General features: G+C 41.4%; 1 protein-coding gene across 3 annotated transcripts in view; it reads left to right on the top strand.

Moving 5' to 3' along the window:
* Nucleotides 1-12,035, top strand: part of LOC132369149 (cyclin-Y-like protein 1) — a 34,337-nt gene extending 22,302 nt beyond the window's left edge. For 2 of the 3 annotated variants that reach the window (XM_059928488.1, XM_059928487.1), the window contains 5 exons: nucleotides 1,148-1,199; nucleotides 2,172-2,291; nucleotides 6,114-6,280; nucleotides 9,559-9,721; nucleotides 11,610-12,035. In XM_059928488.1, coding sequence (XP_059784471.1) covers nucleotides 1,148-1,199; nucleotides 2,172-2,291; nucleotides 6,114-6,280; nucleotides 9,559-9,721; nucleotides 11,610-11,726 — 619 coding nt within the window. In that variant the 3' untranslated portion in view covers nucleotides 11,727-12,035. The remainder of the gene's footprint in view (nucleotides 1-1,147; nucleotides 1,200-2,171; nucleotides 2,292-6,113; nucleotides 6,281-9,558; nucleotides 9,722-11,609) is intronic. The other variant, XM_059928489.1, reaches the window with a different exon arrangement.
* Nucleotides 12,036-12,292: the final 257 nt, after the last annotated feature.

The raw sequence follows: 12,292 nt of genomic DNA, 5'->3' as shown, positions 1-12,292 counted from the left end.
TAGCTTGATGGCTTGAATTTTATCATTGGCAACAAATAACTTTAGAGTTATTTTCCTTGAAGTGACAGGCTCACTTTGTTCATTTTTGAAAGAATGACCGTGTCAGTTGTACATTCAAATAACGATGGTGTTCGATGAAAAAAGTGTTTCAAATAAAGATGGTGTTCTATGAAAAAAATGACTTACCGCCAAGTCACAAGTGCTTTTCCTTAACACAGCCATATTTCAGTATGTAAAAGTGCTTAATGCATACTTTCCACTTATTCAGAATATTAAAAAGAAGGACCAAGGTTTAAGAACACTATTAATTTTTACTCTGTTATCAAGGATGTTCTGAAAGCAGATTTTTAACTGCAAGTGGCAGTGAATAATTGAATGACTTCTAATTCAGTTTGGTACCACTGCCTTGATTCATGCTCAGAAACCAGCAGTTTTACCCACTTTTGCTTTTATACATCCATAGCAAATGTCACACAATGTGAAGGGCAGGTAGTGTCTTAGTATTCTTATAAAAGCAGTTTTGACCTCTTGGGCCTCCTGAAGGAGGGGATAGGGGAGAATCCCAGAGGCCTGCAGACCACATTTAGAGAACCGCTGTTCAAATGAGCGCAGTGTATTAGTGTGGTGAAATTTTAAATTAAAAAGCCTGGTTTCTTTTAAAATAAAAAGACAATTACATTTTTAACTCCAACTATTTAAAAGAGACAAGAAGAAATACACAATAAGAATATAAAGAACTAAAGAGAAAAAAACGGGAAAAAACCATGAATCTCATATTCACATTGATTGAAGTGAGAAGAATTTATTGCCCACCACCACTGCTTTATAAAATGTTCTTGCATATTCCAGTGTGAGGTTAGAGGAGTGAAAATATATTGGTTTACTAGCATTGCCTGTTAGGGAGGGTCAGTGCTTATAGAGGCAACTCTGGCTGGTTGTTGTAGAAAAGATTTCACGGAACTTGATGTGCTGAGTAAAAAGAGGTCAGGAAACCTTTCTAAGGGTGGAATCCAGGAGAAGAATTTATAAAACTGTTTGCTTTGTTGAAGGTTAAGCTTCCTCTACCCCTCTCTCTACTCCTAGCAGATATTTTACTAAGATAGTAACTCCTGAATTAATTTTTTAAATGCACATTCTTATTTTATAGAGATGCAGATAGATCCTTGGATATTTTTGATGAGAGATTACATCCACTCACAGTAAGTGTCAGTTTTATTGAAGTGGTATTTTTCTCTTATACAGTTGTGTTTATTTCATGCTGATTTGCATTGAAATTAATTACTAGAAGAAAATTACTTCCTCCAGCTCGAAGTCAAATTCATCTTCCTTTAAGTCTTCTTCCCCACGCCATGTTGTGTCTAGTCATTTTCCCGAAGGCGTGTTGTATAAGGGGTTGATGGATATGAACCGAGTTGCACTTTGTATGAATAGTGAGCAGGTAAGTAAACATACCCAAGTAACAGAAAATGTATCTTTTTAAAGGATGATTTTCCATAGCATCAAACAATATAAATATTTGTAAATAAACCTAATATGATAAGGCCTCTAAGAAGAAAATTAGAAAACTGTTTAAATTTTAAACGAATTAAAATGACAAAGTTTTAAAATTCACTTCTTCGGGTGCTCTGTAGCCACACGTGGCTGGCGACTGCTGTACAGGACAGCACATCCTTAGAGCCTTATGGTTACAGGACACTGGAAATGTGTTTTCAAAGTTGATTACAGAAAAGTATGACATATGGTGATCAGCAAGACTTTTGAGCCTAAAAATATTGGGTTGGCCAAAAAGTTTGTTTGGTTAGTGAATATATTGTTCAATAAAATGCTTGGTGAAAATGAAAACTGTGTCGTTTATTTTTACTTAAAACCAAATGAACTTTTTGGCCAACCCAATAGTTTACATTTGGTTAGAATTCTGTGGGGAGGAACGTGGAAATACATAAATTTTCTGCGGTTGTGCCTGTATTTTTCTTTAATGAATGGTGGTGAGAACTGGATCACTGTGGTATTTTAGGATCCCATTGTTTATATTTAAAAGACTACAAGACATGTCACCCAACCAAAATTATTTCAAGGGGCACGTGTGCCCAAGTGTGAAGACTGCTATCTTAAGGGTACTTTTAAGTATTTTTCTTCCATGGATACATAAATTGCATTTTTTCTCCTTTCAGCGAGAAAAGCTTCCAGAGGAATACTTCGAGCATGATCCTGGACACAAATGCATTTACAGATTTGTTCATACTCTTTGTAGTGCCGCACAGCTAACTGCTGAAAGTGCAGTAGTAACTTTGGTAAGATATTTTTTCTTTCATAAAGCATCTGTAGAAATTTCTGTCTTGTACACATGGTATGGTCCTGTTTTTCCCAAATGAAAGTAGGTTCCTGAAATGATCATTAGAACTTTATTATGAGAAACCTATCAAAAGAAAGTAAAGTATACACATTTGAGCTTTAATAATCATTATGATTTAAAATGTTGCCATTGCTTTTCTCATCACAAAACAATTGCTATTAAAGGCAGCAGGAGAGATTTCTGGTTTCTCCTTCCACACCTGAGGGGACACGTGCACGCACAGTGCACACACGCACACACAGACGACGCATGTTGTGGTGGTAGGGCGGGGCAATAACTGAACGCTCTGGTTCACAGGCAGAAACAGGTGCCGGGTAGTTTGAAGCTGAGTCCCAGACTGTACTGCCTAGGCAGTTCTGACGTGTGTCCTGATTGAGAACTACTGCCCTCAGTTCTCTGTTCCTTGGATAATGGATAATGGTGTTAACCATCCCTGCTGTCCTCTTATTGCCTGCATGTGAAGTTGCCCAGGACTAGGGTGCCAGTAGGACTTCAGAAGGCTTCACTCTAGTTAGCCTGCTAAGTAAGCTACAGCTGTGTAAGGACCTTTTTGTCATCCATTCCTAATTCCTATGGTAAGATTTTATCATTTGAATAATAAATCATATTCAAGTGAGAGGTAGCTGGGATTGTTTTACTCCTCCCTATAGCAAACCTGTAGGGGGGAAAGTCAGCTGCGTGGTCTGCGGGGAAGGGATACTTAGGCCCCTCACTGCCGGCTCCTGTCAAGGCAGAACTGAGGACGGGAGGCTTGTCCTTTTGAAAAGAGACCCCTCAGCGGGTACTGGATCAGACACAGGCCTTTTCTTGGAGCTACAGGCCACTTGGAGTGCTTAGCACATGCTTGAGAGAGGCAGGAATGGTGCTTGCATATGGAGAGCTAGGAAATGCAGGAAGGAGAGTATTTGGGTTGGAAGAGGGGCATTTCTTTGTAGACAAGTTAAGCTTGATGTACCTGCGAGACAGCAGAATGGCAGTGTCTAGTAATCATTTGAATATATGGGATTGGAGCATGAATCTGAGCTAGAGGGAGGGAATTAAGTGTAGCTGTTCAAATGCAGAGAAAGTATGTAAAATAAAAAGTGGCTAGAAGATAGATCTGTAGGGACTGTCAGCACTTAAGGGACAGACCCCCAGAGGAGTGGCTACAGTGGTAGGAAACCCAGCAGAGAACCCTAAGAGACACCAGGAGAGGTTCAAGAAGGAGAGTATGGTCCAAACGCTAAATGCTACCAAGAAGTTGCTCATGTCATAAATACCATGTCACTGAATACCTACTCTGTGTCACTTTTCTACATGTGGGGGGTGGAGGAGAGAACAAGTTGGATAAATAAAGTTCTTGCCTTTATGGAGCAAGTGTGGAAGACGTAAATTTTTTTTTTTTTTTTTTTTTTATCGGAGTACAGTTGATTTACAGTGTTGTGTTAGTTTCAGGTGTATAGCAAAGTATAAGTGTTTTTTTTTAATGAGTGTTTTTTAAAAGATGACTATTTCAAGTAGTGGTAAAAACCATGAAGAGAAAGCAAGGTAAAGGGATAAAGTGATTAGAGGGGCTTACTAGAAAGCTCAGGAAGAGCCTCTTTAAAGAGGTAATGTTTGAACCCAGGACCTGGCTGAACTGAGGAAGATCAGGTACGCTGGCATTACGGGCAGAGGGGACAAGTGCAAGGCTCTGAGACAGGAACTTGTTCTGTGTGTTCAAGGAAAAGCAAGGTGGCCATTGTGATCCGAGCGGGGAATGAGGGAAAGAGCATAGGTGATGAGGTCACGGAAGGACAAGGCCGTACCGCACAGGGCCTCGTAACTTGCAGGCCACGGGAAGAAGGTATTTGTTTGATGGGAAACCTCTGGCAGATCTGGAGCAGGCGCATAAAGTACTCTTAATTTAAGAGGCTCTCCTGGCTGCTTTGGGGAGAACAGACTGTAGTCTGTTGGGAGGCAGAGAAGTTAGGCAGTGGCAGCGATACAAGTCAGAAGTGACAGACAGAAAAGCGGTCAGGGTACCAGTGAAGGTAGGGATAACAAGAAGTTCTGACAGATTGGAGCAGGATACACTCAAGTGCAGGTGTTTGGTCTCAGTGACTGGGCGTGTGGCAGTGCTCTTTCATTTATGAGGGAAGGCCTGGGGAGTGGAGCTCTGGGACGAAGAGCTCTGGGTGGTTTGTGTGAAGGCACCGGTGACCACGGCAAGAGTAGTCTCTGTAGAGTGGTAGCAGCAGGAGGCTGACTGAAGTGGGTTAAGGAGAGGATGGGAGATGAGGAGCTGACCTCAGCCCTGAGGACGCCGTCGAGGGGCAGTGGGGGACAGGCTGGGGACATGGAAGCATTCACACTGGAGGAAGCCTCTGACAGAGAGGGAGAAGTTGTTCCAAAAGAGACTAACTGTGGGCACAGTGCTCTGCAGAAGTGAGGTGGGATCAACTTCATTCACAGGAGAGTGAGCTTCAGTGAAAAGAAAGACATCTCGCTTCCTCCGAGACAGGAGGGCAAGTGGGATAAATGAATAGCGGCACGTGTACCAAGTTTGCCAGTACAAAGGTGAGAGGAAGTTGAGAGATTGCCAGTGTCGTTTCAGTGCCTCTGATTAGTCCCATAAAGTAGAGAGTTGAACCTTGCGGGGAGAGTCGTTCTTAGGGTACTAGAGAGTGCTGAGTTCTTTGGGGAATGGGAGCCGAATTTCACTAAGAACATATAATCTCAATACCCGTGATTGAAAACACAGTAGAGTTTGGAGGGCATGGGCGAATCTGAGCTGTCAATCTGATAACCCTTCAGAGAGTAAACAGACTCTTTAAAACTGGACATTTTTCTTTTTGTCAAATGGCATATACACTCTTCTACAGAGGTAACAACAAATCACAGCTTACCTCTCTAATCTTTGCTCAGCTGTTAACTCCATCCAGTTCTTTGTAGGGTAGACATTTGATACATGTAAAAGAAACCATGAAATCATCTCACAAACCGGCAGGTTTAGAGGAGCCCCAGGGATACAGACACAGGCAGGTCTTCCCACCTTAAAACCAAAAGAATTGACTAAGCTGCAGATTATGTAAGACAGAAACGAATAATGAAATGATAATGGAGATGTGAAAAATTGGGGATATGAAAAGGACTACCCTTTGTATGCATGTGTGTTCCTGAAAAAGGCACCAAAATATGGGAATACTTGACGGCTGCAAAGCCCCTCTGTACTGCCTGTCCCGCTGTGCCACGCAGCAGCCACTGGGAGGCTCTCTTGACCACCAGTTTTTATCTTCAAGTTCATGCCGCAAAAGGACTGGTGACTCTGAAGAGAAGGTAAAGATGTGCTCAGTCTTACCAGAATTTTACACACTCAAGCGTTATGTAAAATCGCCATGCAACCACCACCAGTCTTGTAGTTAACATTGCACGTGATAGGCACTCAAGCATTTACTGAACAGTTGAAGTCGACACTGGGCTGTATGTGCTGCCCTTGACAAGTGGGAAGGTAATAATACAATGCGTGTCTTTAGAATGCCCTTTGCTGAGATGTCCTTTCATTCCTGTGACCAAAATTGGGTTGGAAATTCACACGGGCAGAGTAGAAATATCAGACTAACAGAAATATCTGACTTACAACCGTGACCTGGCCTCTGGCCTTGGCTTGGCTGAGCAAAGTCTTTGTAGAACCTAGGAACAAAAGGGGTGTCAAAAAGAGATGAAATCTGTCATTCCTAACAATTCTTATCCCAGCACTTAAACTGAACTAAAATCAAAGATCAGTGCTCTACTTTTGCAGGTTTACTTAGAAAGGCTTTTAACTTATGCTGAGATCGACATTTGCCCCACTAACTGGAAAAGAATTGTTTTGGGAGCCATTCTTCTTGCCTCCAAGTTTTGGGACGATCAGGCTGTATGGAATGTGGACGACTGCCAGATCCTCAAGGACATTACAGTTGAGGACATGTGAGTTTGTAAGGTTACCGTGAACTTTCTAACCATTTTCCAATACCTCATTTGCTCTCATAAAGTTTACATTTTTAAGAAATGTTACATTTTAAGAAAGGTTACCTTGTGCAGAGAGCTGAAATAGACATCAAATTACAGACTTCTTTCTATCTAGCTGTAGTATAACAATTTGTATTTCCCCTCATTAATTGGTAGGTCTTGATGTGTTATTGTTGTAATATTCTGCTTGATAAATTGAAATTATTTTTCTGGTGGTTTTTGCCAAACATTTTACAAGCTCACTACCAGAACAACACGGTACAGTCAGTAACTTGACAGCTTTCTTAAAGCTGTCTACCAGGTCCAGTCCATTTTTAAGGGGCACATGCCTGGTCTTTGAAGCAAGTGGCCACTGTTAAGGTCTTAGGGCCTCTAGACTACTGACAGGTTATAATTTCAACCTGAGTCACACATTGTGTATTTGCTTTTGCTGGTCTTTTTCTCCTTTTTATCTGAGGTTCTGTTGTTACAGAAACTATGATGTACAGGTAGCCACATATAAAGGTTTCAGATCCCTGTGTTCCTGTCTCCTCCCCTAAAGTCTGCTGAGTTAGGAAACACCTACCTCTCAGGTAGTCCGGGAAGCATCCCTGGGGCCTCACCCAGGGCACTCAGCAAACACAGCGGCACTTTGTGGGGCCTTGAGTTAACTAGGCAGGTTCTCCTCACAGATGGCACGCTCACATTGGCATGAAACGCCAGGCTTCCAGTCTGGCTCTGGTGAAGGGCCCCAAGGGTGGGAAGCAGGATGAGCCAGAGAGGTAATTCCAGCAGACTCTCGAAGTGCCCGCTTGACAGTGAACCTGTCTTTGTGGGTGGCATTCAGGAAAATGGGAAAGGACACCTCTTGATTATATTGGACAGCAGAGGCCGATCAAGATGGCAGGCAGGGACAAGAGTTTGTTTTTGTTACCTTTGCCCCTTACTCTAGATAATTCACAACTACCAAAGTGCATATTTACAGCTGAAGCGAGGAAAGTTGTGACTAAGAGAAGGGACCAGTGACTGTCAGTAGCTGTCAAAGTGGCTTTTGGTGAAAATGCCCACTTTGGTGATCATGTAAACCAGGTGGTCATGGTGATATTGCTGGTAGCAATCTTAGCAAACAGTGTAACAGCAGATAAGGAATTTGAAATGAATAGAAGTACTTTTGGAAGTTGCAGAAACTAAAGTGACGTTGACCAACACTATCATCAGTCTTTAAACTGGTCCCTTGAAGGAAGGAAAATTTGTAATCGTGAACACCATCCCTGCCATGATGGCAGCTGAAATTTTCTCAGAATCTGCAACTGAGCTGACTGGGGCTCTGGTTCCAGGTACAACATCCGAGAACATGCAGGGAAACGTGTGGGTGTTCATAGACATTGAGCCCAGGAGCATTGGCGGCACTGTCCAGCTATGAAGAAACTAATTCTAAACAACGCTTTTCTGTGTAGAACGGAGGATCACCAGGAGTTATGTTTATAATAGGCTGCTTTTGTTTAGGATCTTTGCGAGTTGGAAAGCATTACAACAAAGTGTTTAATACACATTTGTTTCATCCCTCTGCTGTTGACTACTATTTGTAATGGTCTCATTTTGAGTCTGAATTGAAAAATTGCTGTCTATCAGCTTTTCCTTAAAACTTTCTAACATCTCTGTGTCTTGTTAAATATATATTTCCCTTCAAAAGAGTAAGTTAAACTGAGCAGCTGCTGTTCAGACAGTTTGCTGCGCCTGTAAGTGGTAGGCTCTTTTCAGCCACCTAGCCATTTAAAAACAGCAAAAAACACAGAAGATGCATATTCTGTAGGCATAATGCTTTTCTTCAGTGATTAAAGCTCTATTAATAGACATGTTAATCCTATGAAGTACTGTATTTCCACACAATTAAAATATATTAGTGGAGAAAATATAAAAGGGATAGTGAAGTGCATTTATTCCTGTAGTAAATTAAGTCCTGATTAGCTGATTATCAAAACATTATCTGGTTTACATTTCTATAGACTTCTGGCCGTATGAACAGGAAATGAATTTTGGAAGTAGGTTCAGTTAGGTTTAAAGTTCAACAAATGAGAAACCTCATTTCTGCTCATACTCTGCTCTCCATACAGGAGAACATGGAGCATTTGTTGATTTATCCAATGGATAAAATATTAACACTTTAAAACCAGGAAACCAAATGTATTGTAAAATAAGCCACTTGCATGTTTGTTTGGGTATTTATCATTTTTATATAATCAACTCTCTAAAGTGATTGCTGTGGAAAGTGGTAAGATTTACTCTAATTTTATATTTATTTACTTAAACATTTGGCAAGCAAATGGCTGGATATGGTCATATAGCAGAAGCCTGCTCCCAGCACTCTACCTTCCCACTTCATTGAATTCGCCCTCTGTGGGCGTGTGCAGTCTGTCCTGGCAAGGGGCGGTAGGTCTGAACATTCTGGGCTGCTCTCCTAACACCGGGGGAAACAACTGCTCTATCAGAGGTCGTATCGTAAAGTGGGTTTAGTCTAGCTGAGACATAATCTTACTGCCTTCCTAAGCTTAAAAAGTGCATCCTGTCCTGTCATGGTGACGACAACTCACCCTAGTAAGGTTTTAAGGTGAACAGAAACTTGCATTATGCCCTTTGACACAGCTCCATGCACGGGGTGGGGGTGGGGGGATTCCCTTTCCCATCGAATGTAGCTTATTTATTTATTTACTTGAGATGAATCCTTGTTGCCTCAAGAGTTTTCCCCCCTCAGAGATAATAGCAGTGGCTCTCGATGGATCCATTTTGTTGCCGTGGTGATGTGCCCACTCCTTTTGTTGGCTCGTCTCTACTTCAGTAAGCCCCTTCCTGTCATCAGCCCGGTGAAAATGTCTGCAAGTTCTTCAGAGCTAATAAACAGCATACATCATTCCTTTCATCTGATCACTATAGCGGGGCCTTGTGAGTGAGTGTGGAGCATGAATCGTACAGCTGCACTAATGGAACTCTGAAGAATGAGCCCCTGAGTCAGCAGCATGAGTGCATAAGAGGGCCATAACCTCTTCCCCCTTGTCCCAGACTCAAAGTGCTGGGACGCAGAAAGGACCACAAATAGCTGTACCTTGTTTGAACATTAGGGTATTAATCCAGCTGGGTAGCCATTATTTGTTTCAAAACAGTATTTAGAGCCATCCTAGTAGCTCAGAATGGTATTTTTGAAGATAGCCCAGTTGACTAAAATTGTCCTGTGTTGGTTTTGTCTTCTCCTCCTCCCCCAGGAATGAGATGGAAAGGCACTTCCTGGAGCTACTTCAGTTTAATATTTATGTTCCTGTCAGTGTGTATGCCAAATACTACTTTGACCTTCGCTCCTTAGCACATGACAACAACCTGAATGTTCTATTCGCTCCTCTTAGCAAAGAAAGAGCACAGAACTTAGAGGTAAGGCTGTGAAATCACTAACTGGGGTTTTCTGTCAGCCACCGAAGCCACATCTGTAGCTAAATTATATTAAGCAGTGATTAGGAAAATGGAAAGCTGTTAACAGTTTGAAGAGCTTATTGACCCGTTGGCATCATATTTCCTGTGTCTTTTATGGTTTATACAGGGATCCCACATTATAAAAAAAAAAAATTGTCTCTTCTGTAACCATAATTCAGAATACTTTAAATCATAGTTAATCTGTTCTTAATGGTTTTCCATTTGAACCTCTACACTTACATATAACCATACATGAATAATTTCTTAAAATTGTATCCCTAATCATATGTACCTACATAATCTACTTACCACTCTTTTTTTTTTTTTTTTAAAGACATTGTTTTTGTTTTTTTTTTAAGTATTTGTTTATTTATTTATTTATGGCTGTGTTGGGTCTTCGTTTCTGTGCGAGGGCTTTCTCTAGTTGTGGCAAGCGGGAGCCACTCACTCTTCATCGCGGTGCGCGGGCCTCTCACTGTCGCGGCCTCTCTTGTTGCGGAGCACAGGCTCCAGACGCGCAGGCTCAGTAATTGTGGCTCACGGGCCCAGCTGCTCCGCGGCACGTGGGATCTTCCCAGACCAGGGCTCGAACCCGTGTCCCCTGCATTGGCAGGCAGATTCTCAACCACTGCGCCACCAGGGAAGCCCTACTTACCACTCTTAACTGTCTTTTTTTTTTTTAATAATTGATGTTTTGGACTATTTCTACTGTCTTGATATTTTTAATAAATAAATAAATGTATTTATTTATTTATGGCTGCATTGGGTCTTCGCTGCTGCACGCGGGCTTTCTGTAGCTGCGGCGGGTGGGGGCTGCTCTTCATTGCGGTGCGCAGGCTTCTCATTGCAGTGGCTGCCCTTGTTGCAGAGCACGGGCTCTAGAGCGCAGGGTCAGTAGTTGTGGCGCACGGGCTTAGTTGCTCCTCGGCATGTGGGATCTTCCCGGACCAGGGCTCAAACTCGTGTCCCCTGCATTGGCAGGCGGATTCTTAACCACTGCGCCACCAGGGAATTCCCTCTTAACTGTTTTTTACTCAGCTTGCAGTTCGTGTGTGTGTGTGTGTGTGTGTGTGTGTATGTGTATCACAGTTCAGTCCCATGAGTTTATTAGACAAAGTATCCGTGGCTAACCTGAGAGACCTATACTTGGAAGGTATAATGTGGATTCAGATACTGGCTGTAGAAAGTACATGAGTTTTTAATATAAATGGTAACGTACATGGAACAAAGTAATACTTATGGCTTATGATTTTTGGTGGGTATACAGCAAAATTCACAACTGAAATGAACACATTTAAAATTGATACTTTCTGTGGTACCTTGGTGGTACTTTAGAATAAGATGTTTTTCTACCATAATTTATGTGCAAGTGAAATAGCACCTTTCAGCGCTTGTCATTAGACCTCTCCTACCTTCAGCACATACCTACCTGATTAAAATTTTCTTAGAGTATGTAATAACTAATGAAAACTGAATAGAAGTTGAATAGCTGAGTAAACACTGATTTTGCCCAAGTGTATGTCCATTACGTTTAAGGATCACGTGTGTAGGTAACAGATGATATTGCTATTAGGAGCCTATCATTAGGAACCCAATTTTTAAGTAACTCTAAGTTATTAGGGCAAGTTACCCCTTGCCCCAGCAATCTAATCATAGCCCTTAAAGGTTATTACCTTAGGGAATTGTCAGTTAGTGTAGATATCAGCTATCCAAAGTAGCAGTAACTATGAACTATCTAAACGAATGTAGATGTGTGGCTTATCAATGATGCTTTTTTTGTTTTTTTAAGGTCCGAACATTTTTTTTTCCCCCTAATTATACCTATGTTCTACCTGATTGACTTTCCTAGGCCATTTCCAGATTGTGTGACGACGAATACAAAGACGTGTGTAGAGCTGCTATGAGAAGGTCTTTCAGCGCTGATCATTTCATTGGTATTCGGCGCTCCAATGCCATCCTCTCTTAAGGGAGAAGTGAGGGGTTGTAACATCATAAACCCCTCGAAACAAGAACTGGAGAAATATCACCTCTCCTGCTCAGAAACCAGCAAAGTTAGTATTTTCACCTTAAAGAAAGACATTGAATTCAAGAGACTCATGGACAAGCGAAGATTATGCTCATAGGAAAGAACGGGACCTCGTCAATGTAACACGCTCTTCTGTCCTTTTTATTGTAAACAGAGTTACAAAAACCACTCCAAAGCTAAAAGCTCCCAATCCACGCACAGATATCTGCTCCCAATCCACACACAGATATCTGATAGCTGTGAACTATGTGAGGTTTTTTAATTAATAGCTTAAATTTTTAGACTTTAAAGACACTAACTATATAACTTCTATGTTTTTCTTGCCTCACTGTCCCATAATGCTGCATATTCCTTTAGAATCAGTGCAGTATTACCATCAAAAAATGGGACTCCAAAAAAAAAAAAGAAAAAAAAAAAAACAAAAAAAAACAAAAAAAAAACACAAAAAAACAAAAAAAACACAAAAAACAAAAAAAACAAAAAAAACAAAAAAAAACAAACCAAAA

The sequence above is a fragment of the Balaenoptera ricei genome, chromosome 7, assembly GCF_028023285.1.
Source record: "Balaenoptera ricei isolate mBalRic1 chromosome 7, mBalRic1.hap2, whole genome shotgun sequence".
NCBI classification, from domain to species: Eukaryota; Metazoa; Chordata; class Mammalia; order Artiodactyla; family Balaenopteridae; genus Balaenoptera; species Balaenoptera ricei.
Note: the sequence above shows the minus strand (reverse complement) of the source record. Positions and strands in the feature narration are given on the sequence as shown.